This window comes from Puma concolor, chromosome B4, assembly GCF_028749965.1.
Source record: "Puma concolor isolate L17-30 chromosome B4, mPumCon1.1.hap2, whole genome shotgun sequence".
NCBI classification, from domain to species: domain Eukaryota; kingdom Metazoa; phylum Chordata; class Mammalia; order Carnivora; family Felidae; genus Puma; species Puma concolor.
The window spans coordinates 78,171,308-78,193,282 of record NC_141673.1 but is presented as its reverse complement, the minus strand read 5'-3'; the positions used below and the strand labels follow the sequence as shown (position 1 = coordinate 78,193,282).

General features: G+C 37.1%; 1 protein-coding gene across 4 annotated transcripts in view; it reads left to right on the top strand.

Annotated features, from left to right (window-relative positions):
• Positions 1-17,631: 17,631 nt before the first annotated feature.
• FGD4 (FYVE, RhoGEF and PH domain containing 4) overlaps positions 17,632-21,975 on the top strand; it is a 243,681-nt gene continuing 239,337 nt past the window's right edge. For 2 of the 4 annotated variants that reach the window (XM_086713673.1, XM_086713675.1), the window contains exon 1: positions 17,910-18,209. In XM_086713673.1, coding sequence (XP_086569799.1) covers positions 18,044-18,209 — 166 coding nt within the window. In that variant the 5' untranslated portion in view covers positions 17,910-18,043. The other 2 variants (XM_086713684.1, XM_086713679.1) reach the window with 2 other exon arrangements.

Below are 21,975 nucleotides of genomic sequence, written 5' to 3'. Positions count from 1 at the left end.
TGGAAATAAATTTCTAATTTTCAGCACAAACTTAGATAATAGTCCCTAACCGGTAAGAGAGAATTCCATGTATTTACACTGTGGCATCATTTAGTATAGTTTAAACCGAGCCATATCTATATTTATTTATAGGCATTTAAAAATTAAATATGTGTAGCATTGATAAAAATCAGTACCTTTAAAAAAATCAGAATTCAAAAAGAAATTGAAAAATTGAAGAATCAGTGAAAATCAGAAAGAACAAACCTCAGTGAGACTGACTGAAGACAGACTTGGCGAATGAAAACCAACTACAGAAATACAATAATATTGGTTAATCATTGGAAACACAGTGGGCAAAGACGAAAGGTAACCGGCAAGAGCGGTTAGCAAAGGAACTAGTAGTTTTTTACAAGTAAGCACAATTACTATACTAAAAAGAAGTCATTATGCAGAGATGCTTTCCTACTGAGGCTTTTTCTTAGCCAAAAAATAAAATTAAGTTTAAAGGAGCAATAAATTGCCTTTGGCCTGAGTGCACAGGAGTATACAGGACCCTTGGATTTATCTTTCCAGTCAACTTGTATTTCATCAGATCTCTCTCATACATACAATTTTGCTTTAGTGAGAGGAATCTGAAGAACTTTGAGAAAACGAAAAGTTATTAAATAATTAAGAAAGGACCTATTTAGAAAGATGATGCTTTTATTTAGCTTAAGGAAAAGGAGGTACAATAGTGATCCTCAAGCCAAGAAAATGTAACAAACGAGAAGTACCGGTTATAGATATCATTATTAAGACTGGAATAAGAAAAACTAAGTCTTTAGTGTGAAGCATTTATATTACCTCTATGAAAGAGATTTTTAACGGTGGAAAATAAATCAGTGGAACTGATAATCATAAGGAATTTTTGTTTTTCAAAAATTAAATACTATTGGTTTTCTAGTAAGGATTGATAGGTGGCAAGGTATTTTATGATAACATATTATAATTCTGGGATTCCATAATCCTATGCCTCTTTTGAACTTGAAAATACTCTGAAGTAATGCTGGTTAATCATAAAATATTTTATCCCTTGAAAATAGGATAACAATCTTAATTTTTCCAAGATCTCTGATAAAAAACAAGACCATTGGTATTACTTTTTCTTCCAGCTATATTTCATAATATCTTTAAAGTTGCCCAGACAATAAAATCTCCAAGTATAATTATAAAAAAAAAATAAAAAATAAAAAAAAAAAATAAAGTTGCCCAGAATGTAGTAATTTTAGTATAAAAAGCCTCAATTGTCAGAGTCTAAAAAACAAATGTCCTCAGGAATACTTCAGAAATAGAAAGTATGCAATCCCTTGGGGGCCAGATGCCTCTCAAATTTTATCTTTTCTTAAAAGGATCTTCAATCTCAGTATTTCCTCTTTCTAATGCTTTGGAAAATATTCCTGTACAGATAGTCCTTCTGTTTCCAACAACCATGCAACATTGGTCATATAAACCAACGGGGAATGTGGACGGTATTAAATAAAATCCTCTACAATTCTCAAGTGGAAATTACAAAATATGAAAAAGAAGAAATGGAATATATTTTCTACTAGGATAAGAATGGCAAATTTTAATGTGTAATTATTGTAATCAATCAGCCAAAAGACATAATCTGTCTTTCAGAAAGACATATCAAGGGAAAGTAATCGATTTCCAGTAAGGAACTATGTTGATCCAGCCCAAGGATGCCAAAGGCATTGATATTGTAGACCTAAAGGAGGACTTAGATTCAAAAGGAACTCTTAGGATAAAGTTCACAATTAAAAAAAATTGTCCTCCAGACTTTTTGTTTGTTTTTAAGCCAGAATGATTTAAAATAATCCTTGTATTTAAGATTGCAAAAAATTTAGAAGAATATGTTTTCAAATAAAGGGAACATAATTCTTGACAAAGCTGTTGAACTGGAGTTGTGATAAATGGCATGATCAGTGCTGCTATTGACAAGGAATTTTTACCTTGAAATCAATTTCTATGGACATAGAAGACCAATCTAGCTCCCGAGTGACCTTTTCCACTGTCTGTAATTATGTCCCCAGATGAGTTGCATCTGTAAGTAAATTCATCTTTACTTAAATGCCAAGTTAACTGCCATAGTCCCTGATGTGTTGCATTTGTAGCCTGATCCAATTACGTTGACATCAGAAGGATTTTGTCTAGACATCTCTTTCATCCTTCTTACTCAAAGTATAACCGCAAAAGATAGTTAGTATTAAGGTGTGTTCCCCAATGGATTTTTCCAGAAATAATGTTCTACTTACGAAGAAGAGGAGTAATTAACTGCCTTTACTTTAAGGGTGTGAGTACATAAAAGTATGCGTGTAAAATGTTTGCATGAGATATTTCACATCATGTAAGCTTTCCCATATTCATAATATGAACACTATAGAAGTCTTATTTCTCTTGTGATCTTCTCTCCATTAGGAATGTAAGGAGATTATTACCTATATCTGGTCTCCTTTCCATATTGAAATGCATGGCTCTAATCCTCAGTGTATTTTTATCCCTTTCCTCTGGAGTTATTTAAAATTTGTCCTATTTAAACTGACGCCTGAATAAACTACCGAGCCAGATTATTTCTGTGATTGGAGTTTAAGTGCTACAGAACATTGGTCAAGAACACATCTTTATTTTAACTTTGCTTTCTTTCAGAATTATTCTCTGATCGTTATGGTTCTCTAATAAAAACACTGAGAAGTAAATCGAATGTTTTTAGTATAGCTGTATGCTTTTCTTTCTAAAGTCGTTTAAAAACAAAGATCAGAGAACTATAAAGAGAAATGTCATCATTTTGTTGACAAATCATTATTCAATAATAACAAATATCCAGAATGAGTCATTTTGTTGTTTAGGTTTATAGATTTGATTATGTACCAAATCTTAGAGGAAATAAATGATTTTACCATTATTGCCACAAAATTTTTAAGCTCAATGGTTTGACTGTTAAGAGTCAATTAAACAATTCTTTGAAAATCTTTTATGATATTTTTATAATCTACTCAGTGTTTTTATTTGCATGATTATGCATATATGATGAACCATATATGATTCTGAATTGTATTTCTTTCCAGTATTAACATTTGTGTAATGTGTGGCCCCCCTGATTTGTACACTATATAATTGTTGTTGTAAAGATTCTGCTGTTCCTACATTTAATTGCAATTTTGTTATTATACCTTTTGGGATTAAATGATGTGAAGTGTTTCCACCTAATGATAATACCATATGAAAACATGACTAAAAGACTGGTCTAAGAAACTCTTTTGTTGCTAATTATTTTTTAAAATCCAAATTTCAAAGGACACTTGTTCTCCAAGACATATACATTTATTTTAAATTCAGAAAAATTCTTATGAATTTATTATTGCTTGTTCTTTAAAATTTTTTTATTATAGACAATCCTCAGTGAATGTTTCGTGGGAGAATCCATATATGATATGTTCTTGTATTTGTGTAATCTGATCATGCACTCAATGGTTGGAAAAGGAACTCCAATGCTAAGAAAATAACCAAAAGCCAATATATCGATTCTTATATCTTGGTTTATGTTACCAACTGAATATGGTGTAATGCATAACTCTTTCCAGTAAATAAACTGGTTATCTTTTGTTCATTTCATCTATGCTACCTTTTTATCAGTTTGAGCGATTTTTCTGTATGTCATTTTGATTTGTACTTACCAAAAAAGAAGAAAGTATAGGAGTTTCTATGTGATTTATATATTTATTCAAAGAGCACTTATTTGAACTGAAAACTAAATGCTTCCCTTTGACATTTCTACACATTCCTATTAAGTAATGTGTATCAAATTTGCCCATTTTCTCCATTTATCATCTCTCGTACCTGTAATCTTTTCTAAAAGGGTATTTTGGCAGAGGATACACTTAGCTGAATTAGATTAGAATGTACCAACATGAAGAAAATGTTCAAAAAAAAAAAAAGGTAACATTACTTTAATGAAAGAAGAATGAAGAAGTTTGTATGCTTTATTTTGGAATACAATCCTTCTTTGTTCTCTTTCATGTGAAGGAAGAGCAGAGTCCCAAAACTTGGAGGAAGGTTAGTTTGCTAGCTCCTTCTTCAACTATGTGTTGTAGCAAATCAGCTGCATTGGGAGTTATCTGCTTTGACGTGATTGTATTTCAGGAAGTGGGAGAGAGGGAGAACCAGGCAGAATATGGACTTACGTGAGGCTTTGATGAGTTGAAACCTCTAATGCAATCCTCACCATAACTGATCAGATTAATGGGCACTGCAACAATCCTAGCTGAAGGTGCCTGCTTAGTTGTTGTATGAACACAACACTAGATATAATAGTGTAAACTTTCCCCCAAGTCTCTCCTTTTCCTCTTGTGAAAGCTATTGCTTTTCCTGGAGGTTGGATCTAGAGGTCTATTTGATCCATGATCTTCTCTTAAACAATGAAGCTAATAGTTGCATTCAAAAGCTAAAAACTGGATCAGCCTCCAGGAGCACCAAGTAAGTTTCTTCTTATCCCTGCATTTTGCAGGTGACTTGAACAGCACTGCATCCCCACTGGGCGTAAGAAAGAATCCAGAATTGATGGGCACTTGTGGGAGGGATTTTCTTAATTCGGGGTTGTACACACATCGACTAGTAAGTACATTGTGGGAACTCAATAAACTCGAAACCCACTTCCTGAGAAGTGGGTTCATTGGCTCCTTACCATCGAACCTTTCTTTTAACACATCTGGAATTGAGTTTATAGAACCTAAAGTCACCTGTTGTAATATCAGTAGGCACAAAATACCAACCAATTGAGGGAAGTGGCCTTTAAATTAAGTGAATGGTTATTCTCACCATTTTCTTAGTCTAGGTGTCTAACTATATTTGAAGGAACCTTCATGTATATAATGAAATCATCTGACAGAGTTCCTTCTTAAACATTTCATGAATCAACTATCATTGAAATACCTTAAGCAGAAAGGATAATTCAGCTACAATATTAGCTGTCAAGGAAGATAAATCTCACTGGAAAAAATATTGCCAGTATCAAAAGTAAACATAATTCATAATGTAATTTAAATGTAGAAAACAATGGGGCGCCTGGGTGGCGCAGTCGGTTAAGCGTCCGACTTCAGCCAGGTCACGATCTTGCGGTCCGTGAGTTCGAGCCCCGCGTCAGGCTCTGGGCTGATGGCTCGGAGCCTGGAGCCTGTTTCCGATTCTGTGTCTCCCTCTCTCTCTGCCCCTCCCCCGTTCATGCTCTGTCTCTCTCTGTCCCAAAAATAAATAAACGTTGAAAAAAAAAAAAATTAAAAAAAAAAAATAAATGTAGAAAACAATATAAAGATAGATAAGTCATAACTATAGTAACATCCTGTTAAAGAGTAAAGAAAAGTTACAGTTGTTTACGTAATTTGTGAGGTCTGGTGCAGAATGAAAATGTGGACTTCCTTGTTCAAAAATTATTCAGAATTTCAAGCTCTTGACAGCAGAGCATGAAAGCAGGCTGGGAATCCTCAGCATAGGGGATTCTGTGTGTGACAGTAGAAGGCCGGCCCACGAATAGGATAGAAGTCCCGCCCCAGAAGATGCTGAAGTAATGCTCTGGGACCTAAACAGTGAACGGAGCTATGCAGAACCTGGACCTTATTATTAACAGAATGGATTTTCCAGTTTCTGTGTTGGCAAGAAAAATATAATGTGTTTATTATCTGGGACAAAGCATTTTAATGCTGTTACTTCAAAGAGTTATAATGTTGAGTCTTGCAATACTCTCATAACCCAATGCAGTCATACATTTCAACTTGAGATTTTAAAATGCTGACATACCTACTAAGTCGTATAGAGATGGTAAAAATCATTAAAATAAATCTTATATCAGCAGTAGACGTTTTAATTACTGTGTATTTAAGTAAAACCAATTTAAAAACCCTGCTGGTAGCTTCATAACTTGACTTCCCTTGAAGTTATGAATGATTAATAATGTCAGTCAAATATCACAGGAAGATTTGCCTCATTTAGAAGAGCTAATAGCCCAAGATTAGTAAGTGATTTATCTCAATTTCTAAATAAATCAGAGGAAAGAAATTATTTACTTCTTTGAGATCCATTGATATTGAAAATAAAAGGGCTCATGTTTTACTGTTACCCTATATGAAAGAAAGGGAGAAAATTTGAATATATATTAGTTTTTTTCCCCCTTGTTACTTTTGATAAAGTAACAGTGGAGACCTATAGAAATGGTTATCTGTAAAAGAGCAAGGGGTATGGTGGAAGCGAACCAAGGGAGCCAGATCCCTCAGTAGGAGGTGAATGCTTTTTTACACTGTTTTCCTATTTCAACCATGGAAATATAATATCTATTCAAAAATGGAAAAATAAATATTGGCTCTCAAATATTTTACAATGAAGTCAGAAGTAAAAAATTAGCATGAATTCTGGAGCAATAATTGTTTTAAAGCAGACTATGTCATCAGAAGTATTTTGAAAAACATGAAATTTGTTCAGATTTAAGCCCTGGTATTTACAATCTCTGTGCATTGGAAAGGTATTTAATCTCTTCTTGCCTCAACTATCTCATTTTATAAGTGAGGATACCAATGCCCACCTGCAAGGTTATTATAAAAATTAAATGCAAGGGCGTACGTGACTTCTTTCAAACAGTATTTAGCCTTTCACAGCTAATAATATTTCCAATACCATAATGCTTAGACTACTGAATTTCATCCTATCTGGATGAAATTCATCATTCACTTGTACATGCATTACTTCAGGAAAGATTTATTGAGAACCTGTTTTGTGCCAGATATTCCTCTAGGGGCTTAAGATATATCAGAAAACAAAACAAAGAAGGTTCATGTCTTTCTGAAATTTGTATTGTATATGTTGCGTTAATGAGGGAGATATACAAAAAACAGTAAACAGATTAAAAGTGTAAATATCAAAGTATGTTAGTGAAATTGTTATGGAAAAAGAAAAAAAGTAGAACCAGGAAAAGAGATTGTCCTGGGTTGGGGTGGGGTGAAAGTGAAACAGATCACAATATTAAATGGGGTGGACAGGTGGGGCCTTATTAAAAGAAGATAAATATAATCCTGTTCACATCACGATTGCTTCAGTTTTTAAAATTATTCAATTACATCTGTTGTTCGGATTTTTATATGTTATTATCCATCTAAAAACATCAACCACAATGAACATTAAGCAATAGCATTTTCAAAATCTGCCTTTTAAAATATTCTAATAATTTGGAATGAGCATTAAAAAATCTGCATATATTTCATTTCATGACAATATTGGCTTAAAATCCCAATATTTATTTTACAAATAGCTTTCATGCCTTTTTGAAACTTTAAGACATGCCCATTTATGCTTCCCCAATAAAAATTTGAGTCAGATAATTTTACTCAATAGGCTTACTGATAATTGTCAATTCTAATGTCAATTGACCCTATACATAATCCTTAAGATAACTCATGTTTTTCAATGTATAGTCAGAGACTAAACGGTTCTTTCCTTTATGTATTAATTCCAACTCTCTCCTTGAATGACCCTTTCATCCAAAATAAAATTAAGGGTTCTTTTAAAAATATATTTGTAGGGGTGCCTGGGTGGCTCAGTAGGTTAAGCGTCTGACTTCAGCTCAGGCCATGATCTCACAGTGCATGGGTTTGAGCCCCACATAGGGCTCTGCACTGACAATGCAGAGCCTGCTTGGGATTCTCTCTCTCACCCTCTCTCTCTGCCCCTCCCCTACTTGTGCTTTCTCTCTCTCAAAATAAAGAATTTAATAAATAAAAACTTAAAAAAAATAAAAATGTATTTGCACACCCTCCCCTAAAAAATACATTTATGCAAACTTTCTTCCTAATACAAAGGTAAGAAAGATATTGTCATGGAGTGCCTGGCTGACTCAGTTGGTAGAGCGTGACTCTTTATCTTGGGGTTGTCAGTTCAAGCCCCACATTGGGTATGGAGATAAAATTAAATCTTTAAAAAAAAAAAAGAAAGATATTGTCACATTGCTAAACTTTGCATTGGCTTGCTGCTGAGAATTACCTTTTTTCTTAGACTTGCATAGATTCAGATTTCAAGCCTGCCTATTTCATTAGAATGGGCAGAAAATCATATATATTTTGAAGCCAGCTTTCTCTGTATTCTCATGAATAGTTGTCCTAATTCTGGGTTATTTTATTAGAAAATAAGGCCCATGTTACTAAATATACTTATGAAATATGGAAAGAGCCTCATCAAATTACAAACGTAGGTAAGTATGCATACTTAATAAATATCAAACAAAGATGAAAATAAAATCCAATTTATGAAAATATCATCTATTAAAAGTCTAATTATCTCCTGTGAAGAGTTCTTTAATGTCACTCCTTTCCAGCAGCTGCATCAACAAAGCTGACTTGAATTCAAGTATAATTATGATAATGTCACTTTAATTACACACACACACAAAACCAGTCAAAGGTTGTTCTTTAAAAGTGTGTTTTATCTGGTAAATGGCTGCCTTTGGACTGGAACGTGACAGCCTACCGTTATTGGTAATGTCATTTAATTTCCACATCTAACAATTGATGGGGAAAACAAGATTTTTCAAAAGTACTCTTTAGAAACACATTATTGGAATATTCCAAAGACCACATTGGAATATATTATGCACATTACTATATAGTTTCTATATATTTTTTAATGTATATACATTATATTTAAAGGATATTTTCTTGCTCAATATACTTCATTAGAACTTTGAAAGTGAAGTCAGACCGGGGAAATGGAGTAACTTCATGTTGTTGGAATAAAAATTAAATGAATTCTAATGAATTCAATGTGTAGGCATCACCTGCTCCTGTCTTATGTTCTCTCTATAATAACACTGCACATGACCATCAAAATTGCAGTTTTCATTTATCAACTGTTTAGTTACTACTAAAAATTCTTTTTGAACTTTTATTGACCACATATTACATGTATCAGTGGAATCTTAAAACTTCCTTTAAGACCAACCAGTTGGACAAAATTATACCACCTGGAAATTATACCAAATGGAAAGCTGGAACGTGCTGAAGTAATGGCAATCTCCTGGTGCTTGAAACCCTGTACTGAACAATATGGATGCTTCTAGAACAGTCCTGTTATTTAGGACATATGAAAACAGCATAATACAGTTAAAACATTCACCAGACTACATCTGATAAAGTCTGAAAACAAGCACAGAGAGCCTGGCTGTCTATTTTCAGATGGAAACATTGTGCCTAAGGTACTGAACAAATTATGCAAGAACTGATCATGTTCTTAAATATACTCTAGATCAGCAAAGACACAGGGTGATAATTGTCAGGGTAAGTGATGATCACACTAGTGAGGCTGAGGAGGCAGTGTCAGCTTTTAAGTTCAAGATCCTATTCTCACCCGAGACTTGCTGAGCTTCTCTTTGTCCTTGGATGGGAGTTACTTTCAACCAGGAAATTTGGGAGAGAGCTGATCAGTTCAGGATAAAAGCGTTCAGTTCAGATGGAATAAATCAGATTATTTTCCTTCAAATCGGTCCAGGTGAGGTTCTGCCAACCCCATTCATGTATTTCCCAGATGTTTGTTCCTCTTTTCCTAGTAATAGAAGCAATAGAAGCATGTTTATTCTAGCAAATTTGCAAGGTGTGGAAAAGGAGAAAGAGGACAATAAAATTCACCCATAGTCATCTCTCAATAAAAACTGCTGATAATATTTTGGTGTCTTTCCTTGAATGATATTGCATATACAATTTTGAATCCTGCTTTTTTCTCTTAACATTTTATAGGGAATTTCTTTCGAGGTTATTAAAACTTTTGAACTATATCATTTTTAAGGCTGGTATAATAATATTCTATGGAATGAATAAAGTATACTTTTTAAAACACTCTCCTATTTTTGGACATTTAGGTTGCTTTCAGACTTTTACTATTGTAAATAATTATTAAATTTTTAATAGAATTTTAATTATTAAATTAAAATTTATTAAATTTTAATAAATTATTAAAATCTTTATACAGATATTGTTATCTAGATTTCTGACTCTTTTCATGGGATCCATTCCTTCAGGAGGAATTACTGTTAATCATAGTCATATATATTTTTCCTTTAATGCATTTTTCTTCAGTAAATTTCACCGAGTATTTTACTATACAGAAGTCACTGTGCAAGATGCTACGGGGATACAAATATGAATTAAACAGACTTCACCATCATAGGCCTTACAATCTAGAAAGGAAAATCATACAAAAGTATACATAATTATAATCAATGTTTGAAAGTGATACATTCCATGAACAAAGGTTTTGATTTGCCCTTTGGAGACTCAAAAATTAGGAGTCTGTTTTCTCATGACAAATTGAAATCTTTTTGCACGAAAACATTATTCCCTGCTTTAAAAAGTATTTCTTTTTTTTTTTTTAATGTTTATTTTTGAGAGAGAGACAGAGAGACAGAGAGAGAGAGACAGAGCACGAGCAGGGAAGGGGCAGAGAAAGGAAGACACAGAAGCCAAAGCAGGCTCCAGGCTCCAAGGTGTCAGCACAGAGCCCACAGCAGTGCTTAACTCAGGAACCGGGAGATCATGACCTGCGAGATCCTGACCAGAGCGGAAGCCGGAAGCTCAACCGTCTGAGCCACTCAGGCACCCCTAAACAGCATTTCTGATTGCCAGTGTTCTCATTAAAACGTTGTGTCTACTTTGAAAACGACTCAATTGGATGTATTGCATAAATAATATCACCGAGTTCAGGTTTGTAGTTTGTCTCTTTTTCATGAGAAATTTCATGGCATTTTGAATATGGTTATTTTGTATTCTAATGATGTAGGCAAATGCCTACAGATGTGATTTGTATAATAAAAGCAATGGTGTCATTGGATAAATTATACATTATACAATTATACAATTAGCACTACTATCTTATAGCTACAATATATCAGCTTTGTTGACATTGTTACGGTATGTACGAAGGCATAATATAGCAGAGCTTAAATGACAGGTTTTGATACTAGTTTAATTATTTTTCAAAATCAAATGAACATTCTACGTAGGTTTCTTATTTTCATTATATCAGGGGTCAGAAAACTCTGTAAAGGGTCAGAGGGTAAATATTTTCAGACTTGTTCTCCATCTCATCTGTGTCACAGCTACTTAACTCTGCCGTTGTAGTATGAAAGCAATCATAAACTGCTGACTGGGTTCAATAAAAATTTATTTATGAACATAGAAATTTGTATTTAACATAGATTTTATGTGTGATAAAATATTATTATTTTGATTTTCCCCACTGTTTCAAAAATTAAAGGCCATTGTTAGTTCATGGGCCATACAAAAATAATCGGTGGGTGGGCTGCATTTGGTCCACAGGTCATAGTTTGCCGACCTGTTACCTAGATTATCATATTCTAAAGTGATATATATATATATATATATATACCCTAAAATAAAACCTTTCTAACCAGCAGTAATAAAAGATTAAATAAAAAGCTTTATAATTTCACCACTTTAAGTACTTTTCTTAAAATTCAGATAAATTATTTTCCTTGTATTAGTATGCTTTTGGCTACAGGTAACAAGAAAGGGTGACTAATGGTGGCTTCATTCTAAAGACAACCTATCACTTACGAAGGATTCAAGATGTAGGAAGTTTCAAGTTGCTTGCATAGCATATTGAACTCAGCAATTCCCTGGGCTCTTTGCAACATTCTGTTCTAGCACCCTGAGTAGATCCAGCAACCTTTCCCCTCCTGGTCACAAGATGGCTACAGCAACTCAGGGCTTACATCTGTATCCTTATGAAACCACTTCTATAAGCAGGAGGAGCATGAAGGACATGGGTAGGGAATGGGTTCTTTTCCATAGGTTATTCTGTTATCGAGGAGGAAAGTTCTTCCCAGAAGCCCACAGCAGAGTTTCCCTTAACACCCACTGTGCGGAACCAGCCATATGCTCTCCCCTTAAATCAACGAGCAAAGAAAACAGGATTACCATGATCATCTGACCCCATCCAGCTTTTCCTTTGAAAGAACACAATTTATCTGCTATATTGCTGCCAACATTTAAATGACATTGGGTTTTGTTAACAAAGAAAAGTAGGGATGGCAGTTGAGTACACAACCAAGAGTGTTGCCGTATTCTTTCAGTTTTTAATAATTTATGAGGCAATATATTTAAGGTGTATAAAACCAAGTTAACAGGAAAAACCACACTTCATTAAATGAGATATGGGTTTTTTGTAACATTGTAATAAATTTTCTAATTTCTTTATATATTCGGCCACTAATTCACTTCTGATCATTCCTGGAATATTTTAGCTCAAAGAATAAGCTTCTTCCAGTAATAAGTACATAAAATATATACATATATACGTACATACATACATAAAATATTTGAGAAAGAAAATTGATTTAAATCATGCACATATAAGAAGCTTTAGAAAAAGTCTATCAGAATGTTATTTGGATTTATAACAGTACAAAAAAATGTGTATGTTTACAAATGTATGTATATCATATTTCATCCATCCATTTTTTTTCTTTTTAACATCTCTGAAATTGCATTGCATCTTACAATCAATGGTATCATATAATTTAAGGCTAGATAGCTCCTGATAAAATATATCATTGTGGACGTGTAAACTTGGTTTTTGAGGGTTTTTTTAACCATAGTAAAAATACATAACATGAAATTTACCATCTTAGCCATTTTAAGTGTATAGTACAGTAGTATTAATTATATGCACAGACACTAGAACTGTCCTTTTGCAAAGCTAAAACTCTATACCCATTGAACAACAGCCCCAGCAACCATTGTTCTACCTTCTGTTTTTAAGAATTTGGCTACTTTGGGGGTGACTGTGTGGCTCAGTCGGTTAAGTGTCCAACTTTGGCTCAGGTCATGATCTCACAGTTTGTGAGTTCAAGCCCTGCATCGGGCTCTGTGCTGATAGCTCAGAGCCTAGAGCCTGCTTCAGATTCTGTGTTTCCCTCTCTGTCTCTGCCCCTCTCCTGCTCATGCTCTGTCTCTCTCTCTCTCAAAAACAGATAAACGTTAAAAAAAATGAACAAAGAAATTTGGCTTTTTTTTTTTTTAAGTTTACTTATTTATTTTGAGAGAGAGAGAGCAGGGGAGGGGCAGAGAGAGGGGGAGAGATTCCCAAGCAGTCTCTGCACTGTCAGCACAGAGCTGGACATGGGGCCAAACTTATGAACTGTGAGATCATGACCTGAGCCAAAACCAAGAGTCGGGATGCTTAACCAACTAAGCTACCCAAGTGCCTCCAAATTTAGCTACTTTAAATACCTCATGACCATTGAGTTTGTGCATTGTAGGTTTGCATGTGGTGGGTTTAAAAGCATTTAAAATATCTCCAAAGAAATTTCACATAAAATGGAATCAACAAAATCTTAGAGTGTATACACACAAAGGTACAGAAACAGAACAATGGCTGCAAACGTGATTATTAGTAACATTAGTGATGGCTGTAAATGTGATACTAGCAAATATTTGTTGGAGGAAGGACTGTATTTCCATGTTTCCTTAGAAAAAAATAAGAGTTCTTTTTTTTAAAAAATTTTTTTTTCAACGTTTATTTATTTTGGGACAGAGAGAGACAGATCATGAACGGGGGAGGGGCAGAGAGAGAGGGAGACACAGAATCGGAAACAGGCTCCAGGCTCTGAGCCATCAGCCCAGAGCCTGACGCGGGGCTCGAACTCACGGACCGCGAGATCGTGACCTGGCTGAAGTCGGACGCTCAACCGACTGCGCCACCCAGGCGCCCCTAAAAAAAAATAAGAGTTCTTTTTATGGGATTAACAAGTTACCTATAAGTAGATACGGCCATTTTATTTCTCCAGGTAAGATAAGCAATTTTCTATCTCATACAAAGCAATACAATTGGAAGTAGGAGAAATTGTAAAATTCTTCAGAATAGATAAAAGAAATTTCACAGCAAGATTCACCAAATGATCATTAAAACATGTGTCATGGATGGCTCTCTATGCCCTCCACTAGGCCTTGTCTTCACCTTGCCATTCCCCCTTAACATTGACTTCCTCTGGGAAACTTCTGATAGGCCAGCTTCAAGCTGGGTGCCCCTCTCCTAATATCACAGAACTATCAGGGACTGTATACTTTATAAGGTAACTGCTTTCTTTCCAGTTTCCAAGTAGTTTAAAAAGATATGGACTGGCCATTTCCTTTCAAAGAGCAATAGGGGTAAATTGAAGTTCAAGGCCAAACTTGTACCATGACAGTTTCAGAGGACTCTTTGAATTTGTGCAAATCTTCTAAGAGGTGTGTATATATGTTTCCTTGATGCAATACTTGGTCAAAATATAGGTGTAGAAGTTAAATTAACAAAAATTAATTAACATTAATAATATATATGAAATTATATATATGATTGCATAATTTCTAACATGTGATTTCATATATATAGAAAACTATTGAAATCTCAAGTAGTATCAGCTCAATATATCATACTGTTTACTATTTCCTGTTAAAATAAATGTAGCATCTTCTTTAATTAGGTCTTCAGAAAATTATCTTCTGTATGTCATCCCCCTAATGCTACTACATAAAGTCAGCATGATTCATGCCTTTTAGTGACCTTTATTACTTTAATGACATTTCTATAAATTCCTACCCAGTGATGGCATCAAAGTAAATGATTAATAAGTTTGTAACTCATTTACTGAGGATATAACACAATTTATTATTAAAGTGAAGAGGTTTTATCTTTCTTTAGTGAGATAAAAATAAGAATGAATTTGCTGCAAAGCATTGATTTATCATAAATTCTAGTTTGGGAAATGATGTCCTATCAGTCATGGAAGCAGCTTATTGGTTCATAATTTTTCTCCTGAATGTTCTTTTTAGGCTTTATCTCACTTATTAGGGACTAGATCAGTTGGAGACTGGTTAGGTTGTTAAAATTAAATTGCATGTTTGTTTAGAATATTTAAATCAGAATTAAAAGATATATCAATATACATAAAACTTTTGCTACAATGCGAAATATAATTATAGATAAAATTTAAGGAACATGAACTAGTCTATAGTTTTGCTATGCATTTTTCTAGTCTGACCTTACACATTAATTCCTGGGAAAGAGGTGATTCTGGGCTGCCAGCTCCTCTCCAGGAGCTCCACCATGGTGTGGGGCTCCAGCTTCTCCTCTGGCCCTTCTGCATTCCAGCTGGCAATTAGAGGACTAGAGAGTCTCATGGTGAGGGTGCAGAAGCCAGGCCCGGAGGTGACACATACCACTCCTGTCCACAAAATTTTGAAGAATGTGGTTACATGGCTCTACCTAACTGCAAGGGAAGGTTTAAATCAGTCCCCTTGTGTGCCCAAGGAAAATGATACAGGAGTGGGTTAGCATCCCGCACTGTCTCAGCCACAGAGATGGGGTGTATAAGCACCTGTGAGCTGTGCTTGTCTCTGTGTGTCGGTATCCAGTGCAGTTCTCATTCAATATGTGCTAATTAGTGGCAAATCTCCTATTAGCTATATAGCTATATAGCTATTAGCTATATAGATCAAAAACACAGTACACAAAGACTATATGTATTAGATAATATTCAATATTTTGTTCTACTCTTACCTAAGATAACTTGAGATCAAATGACCCACTTGTTCCATGTTGCAAATCATAGCCATCAAATGTGAAGTTCCTTAAAAATGGTTTTTATCAGAAAATAGTAAGCAGCAGTAACACTGATAGAGGTAATGTCAGTTGATATGTATGTTATAAAACATCCCATCTGAAAATACAGACATCCACTGATGTGAACTGATATTATATCATTAGGCAAATGTGAACCACTTTGAACCAAGAAAGAAATAGAAATATGTACACACTACTCAAAATATCCAAATAAGGGAGGATAAAACTGCTGCCCCAAATACTTGTAGTAAGATACCTTTTTGCCCCAAACAGATGTGTTTACTGTAGTCCTCTTTTGACCGAGAAAGCATCTCTCTCTCTCTCTCTCTCTCTCTCTCTGTGTGTGTGTGTGTGTGCGTGTGTATGTTGGGGAGGGGAGTTCATCAGTAACCAGTTCTCTAAAAAAGAAGATTGCCAGCATGTTCTCACTTTAAAAAAAAAAAGGTTACTCTGAGCTAGGTTGCTAGTACAGTAGTATTGATTGCAATACTACCTTTTTATGGAAGCAAATACATTATGTTAAACTTTGTATTTCAATTATGGTTAACTTGCGTATATGGAGTAAAATCTATCAGTATTAATTTATATTTGAAACTACTATTTAAATTATTTCCAGTACCATATGGCATAGTATATAAACTTTTAAAATAAATAAATAAATGTTTATTTATTTTTGAGAAAGACAGAGCATGAGTGGGACAGGAGCAGAGAGAGAGGGAGATACAGAATCTGAAGCAGGCACCAGACTCTGAGGTGTCAGCACAGAGTCCAATGTGGGGCTCGAACTCGCGAGCAGTGAGATCACGACCTGAGCCAAAGTCAGACGCTTAACCAAATGAGCTACCCAGGCACACCAGTTTATATAATTAGGTGCAATGTAGTGATACGGATAATAAATCCAAGGGGAGCAAAACCTCCTTTCAACAAGGTGTGAAAACTTAAAAATTAGGGGGTATTTTCTTCTCAGGGGTATGTTTATTGAAGTAGCAGCCAAGGAGATTGAGACAGTTGAACTGCCCTCTTTAAAGTTTTCTTGAGAACTGGGTTATGAGTTACACTCCAGGGAGCTGGAGGAGATGTTAAGCGGGTGAAGGACCATATGAATAAATGTGGAGTGGCTTCCAAGGTGGAAACCATGGTTGGGGAACTTCTTCAGCTTGAGTTGGGGTTCTTGGAATGCTGTTTTTTCCTCTCTTATGTCTGTGATTTTGGAACACAGCCTTTTCATTATTAGAGAGAGTAGTGAATTTTTAAATGCACATGAGCAAACCAATTTAACGTGTATTTTCTCCAATTTGCTATTTAGCTGATGTGAAACAAAACAACAAATTAAATGGACCCTACAGTGTGTTACTAATAAAGTCCTAAAAGTGTTCAAGGTGATGGAGGGTCTGATGCTTTTCTGGAAACCTGTGGATTGTTAGTTCCACCTTTTCCTTTTCCTTCCACACATGCCTTCGTCGTCTCTGGTCTGATGCCTCTGGTAAGACAATTTGATTCGGTGAGATAAAGACAAGACATTGATGCAGAAACTCGAGTAGGGATTCTAGCAGTGCTATGTGACCCAGTGTGGGTTCCGCTTCGGTTTCCTGATCTGAGATACTTAAGTCACCGGGTAGCTCTACGACCACAAATAAGATTATAATCAAGGGCTCCGGACAGCGGCCTGAGGCGCACGTGTGACCCCAGGCATGTAGGTGTGTAAGAATGGCGAGCCCTTGGGCAGCGTTCAGAGTAGCTGTTAATTTTCTTCTCTTTCTCCTCGAGACCAGTGCGCGGCCGGCAGGCTAGCACGGCTGACCCCTTGAGCACCCCAGGTGTGTGCCGCGCCATTCCTCTCGGCCAATGGGCTGGCCCGTAGCGCGCCGGGCGGGGCGGGGCCGTCCCGAGGAAACCGGCTCAGGAACCGCGCCCAGGGCGCTCCAATCGGCACTGCGAGTCCTTGGCTGCTTCCCCGGGAGGAGGCGGCCGCGGCGGCGCTGACTGTCTGTACTCTGCGCTCCCGGCGCTCCGCCCCCGGGACCTGCGGGCGATTGGCTCCAGCGAGGAGGGTGGACACAGCACGGCTGGCCGCTGCAGTGGCCGCGTCAGGTGAGTGCGGGAGCCGCAGCGACCGAGGCGTTGCGGCTGCGGCAGGAGCCCGAGCCAAACTCTCCGCGCGGCCCTGCGCGTCCCGGGAAGGAAGGCGCGGCGGCGCACTCGCGAGGGGCGCCGAGCAGCCCGGGGTCGCCTCTCTCGAGTCGCGCCGAGTGTGGCACGCAGGCGACCCCCCCCCCCCCCCGAGGTCCGGTCCCCCCGAAGGAGCGGGTCGAGCGCACACTTGCGGACGGACGAGGGCGAGGGCGAGCGCGGAGCTGCGAGCGAACCCGGCGCGATGAGCGGCGAGGGTGGCTACAACTTCAGGCGGGTGGCTATCCGGCGGAAGTCCAGTCCGTCCTACCTGCCGCCCGGGACCCCTCGGCCCTGGAGCAGGCCCTCGCCACACCTGGGACGGGCCGAGCCGGCCGCCTTCAGGAGCCAGGCGCCCGCAGACGGCGCAGGTGAGTGTCTCGAGGGGCAGGGTTGGGCGGGGGCGTGGCCGCCGGTGGAGGAGGCGCCAGGCGCCCTGCAGGTGTGCGGGTCTGCTGGCTGCTAAGGGAGCCAGCTGGGGGCAGCTTCCCAGACGCCGGAGCCTGGCCTTCCACCTTGACCGGTTTCGTCCCTTCCCCCAAAGGACCTTGGGCAGGAACTCACAGAGGGCTGAGTATGCCCTGGAGGTCACTTATCAGGGAATTCCGGAAGTATAGATATAGCTTAAAAAAGAAAAAAAAAAAAAAAAAACTTAGGAAGTAGTAAGGCCCATTTTCGAGACCCTGAAGTTTAAGTTTCTTAGCTAAATTCCTGCTACGGCAGACCTAGTGAAGGACTCCTACGACACATGGGGGAGGCTGATGTTCTTAGTCCGGTAGCCCAGCTGTTGGGTAACCTCGGACCGGCTATCCTGAGTGCTCTGGCTTTGGCTGTTGAAAAATACGCTTGACCTCCACTCTAATTGTGAAAGTCTATCTCATAAGGAAACATGTTCCTAACATCGAGAAATGGAACTCTTATTGCTCTCTTTGTATAGATAAATTCAGCTATCAGTAATGCAGGATTTTGAGTTCTGAATTCTCATTTAATCTCAGTGTTGGCAGGAATCCTAAAGACGATCTATTCACGCCCACATATTTTCCTTCTCCCTTTAACGGCATTCCTTTGATCTGAGGGGAGCTTGAACCTATGTGGAAACTAGGGATTTTTTTCCCTTGATCTGTAAAACGTTTTTTACCCCCCCCCCCCTTTTTTGTGCTCCTATCCTACAATACCAGAAATGTCTTCTGTGTAGACCAGTTATCAGGCAAAACTGTCGTTTAAGCGGCAGAAATACAAATGCTCTTATTCACTTTCACACGTTTTGATTAGGCAAAGCTGTTATGAGGGTTTAAATGGGATAAGTATTGGAGTTTTAAAATTTCTCTGTCTAGTCCTTGTCCTGAAGCAGTAGTCCTAGGCTAGAAACACATGATGGCTGGTGAATTAGAAATTTACAGCTATAGTAGGTAAGGGTAGAAACAGTGATGTGAGAAAATAGGTAAACAAGTAACTGAATTATAGTTCTTTATGTCTCAGTTTCCTCATCTGCAAAATGAGGACAGTGGTGAAATCATCTCTTCTAGATTTAGGTGTGATTCGCTCTAAAATGAATGGAAGAGTGTGTGTCCCCCGACCCCCCCCCCCCCCCCCCCCTTAGGTACTTGAGAGAGAGAGAAAGCAGGAGGCAGGGAGGGGCAGAGAGAGAGGGAAAGAGAGAGAATCCCAAGCAGGCTCTGCCAGGAGTCAGTCACAGGTCTCAAATCCACCAAAAGGAGATCATGACCTAAGCTGAAGTCGGGTGGTGGCTGACTTGAGCCACCCAGTCGCCCTGAGTGGTTTCCTTTTTTAATGAAAATATGTTTGCTTTGTTTTGAAGTTATTTATGAATTAATTTTTAAGTTGAGCTACCAAATTTCTTAGTCATCATCTGTTTTCAGTCTGAGGCTGATAGGATCCAAGTTCTTTACATCATCGTTTTACTTAAAATCGCATGACTTGAGTAGGTGAGCAAAAGATGAAGAGACTTCCTTAGAAGTAGGAGTGAATGGAGTTGTGGCAGTCTATAAATCTTTCCTACAAAGCAGTTGCACTTATAGAAGAAATAGTCTTTTTTTTTTTTTTTTTTTCTTTTTAAAATGATAGGTAGGGTTTCCTGGCTGGGTCACTTAGTGGAGCATGCAACTCTTGATCTCAGGGTTATCATTTTGAGTGCCATGTTGAGCGTAGAGATTACTTAAAAATAAAATCTTAAAAAAGCAATAATAAATGATATGTAGAATGTAGCAATAACTTTTGTAGGTCAGTTACATTGTTTTAAAATGGTTTATAAGAACTCAAAGTTTTTGCTGCTGTTATTTTCAGAGTTGAAAAGTGGAAAGTACTGTCTTCCTCGATAAGATTCTTTCTCTTTACCGTAATATATATATTCTCAATATATTTGAGAATGATCTGATATTTAGACAAGTAATCTTAACCTATTGAGTGACCACACCCTATGCAAAAGTGCTTCCTTTTTTGAATCAAATCTGCCTCCCTATTCAGTCTCATCCAATGATCATTACATAAGTAGGATCCTCTCCAAATAAAAAAATAAACCAGGTTTAATTTGCAAGAAGTGTCCATTTCTTTGCAGCACCTAGAAACGTATTTATATATGAAACCACAACATTTAGACCCATTGCATACACAGTGGATGTGACTCATAATTGAAAAATTACTTTCCCTTTTAAAGAAGGAACAAAAACTGCGAGGTTAAGAACTTAACAGAAAATTCGGTGTAGTGATATTATGTTATATCTATGATTGTGAAACCGGCTATTTTTAGAGTTTGCTGATTTGGTGCCAAAAAAATAAGTGAAAGTAAAGTCTACCAACTGCATCTTCTGTATATACCTGGAATGTGCATTTCCTGATCTAGGTGAAGCAGAGAGTTAAGATGATTAAGATATAGGGTTTGGGACTCATAGCACCCAAGTTTTAATTCTTCTTTTATTACGTGCTGTGTGAATTGGACCAAGTCCCTTAATTTCTCAGTTTCTTCATTTGAAAAATGCAGAGAACAGTACTTTATAAGATTATATAAGTAAATGGCAGGAAACAAACATTCCAGATAGTATTGTAACAAGGAATTTTTTTTATCTATCTGTGTCTGAAAGAGTGTGGCACTAGGACACAATAAATACTTGTTGAATGAATGGATACCCTCCCCCTGTAATATTCATAATAGCAACTATTTAGTGACTGCATTTTCTATACTAAGTACTGTGCTATGTGATACACACACAAACACACACACACATATGAATTTATTTTGTAACAATCTTAGTAGGTAGGTAGCGGTAAGCCCGTTTTACCACTGAAGAAATTGAAGCACAGAGAGCTTTACTCACTTGCTTGAAATCTTAGAATTGGTACTTGGTTTGCTAGGATTCAAATTCAAATGTGCCTGGAGTCAAAGGCAATGGTCCTATACACGTAAAATTAAGCACATAATTCTACTATGGAAAAAACACATAATTAAAGGGATGTTTTACACACACAAAAATGTTCTTTTTTTTTTTCTGCTGTCCTAGAGAAACTCCTTTATTTTCTTATGATCTTAGCAATAAAAATACATTTAGAAGCATATCTGTTGTAATTTATTCATCATCCAGGTGCTTTGTGGTGAAGGACTTTTCACATTGTATGATGTGCTACCTTTCTGTAAGTGGAGTTTCTTTTTCCAGTTCTCGTCACAGCTGGCGTACTCAGATTTTCAACATTTACCTCCAATACCCCAAGCACTTTTGGAGGGCTGATTTCACCTTTGTTGTGGGAGGAGGGATGGAGATTTGGGTAAGAGTGATGAGCATTTACTGTTTATTGAATGCTGTCTCTGAACCAGGATTACATGTGGTTTTGCTTCCATTTCTATAACAACCTGTAAGACAGGTTCTATTATCATTTTAGACAAGAAGAAAGCTCAAGTGTCAGAAGGTCGCAACTGTAACGCGCTACAACCAGCCTAATCTTCAGGGGCAGGATTTGAATGGAGTCTCTCTGGTCTCAGTGCTCATACACTTGTAACACTAGTTCTTGAAGGTTTCCCAGGGCTTTGAGAGGCAAAGTGCAAGGTGACACCAATATGTTACATATGTAAGCGCTAATATTCTTTGTGATGTTAATAATGTATTTTACACTTAAAACAATGATCTG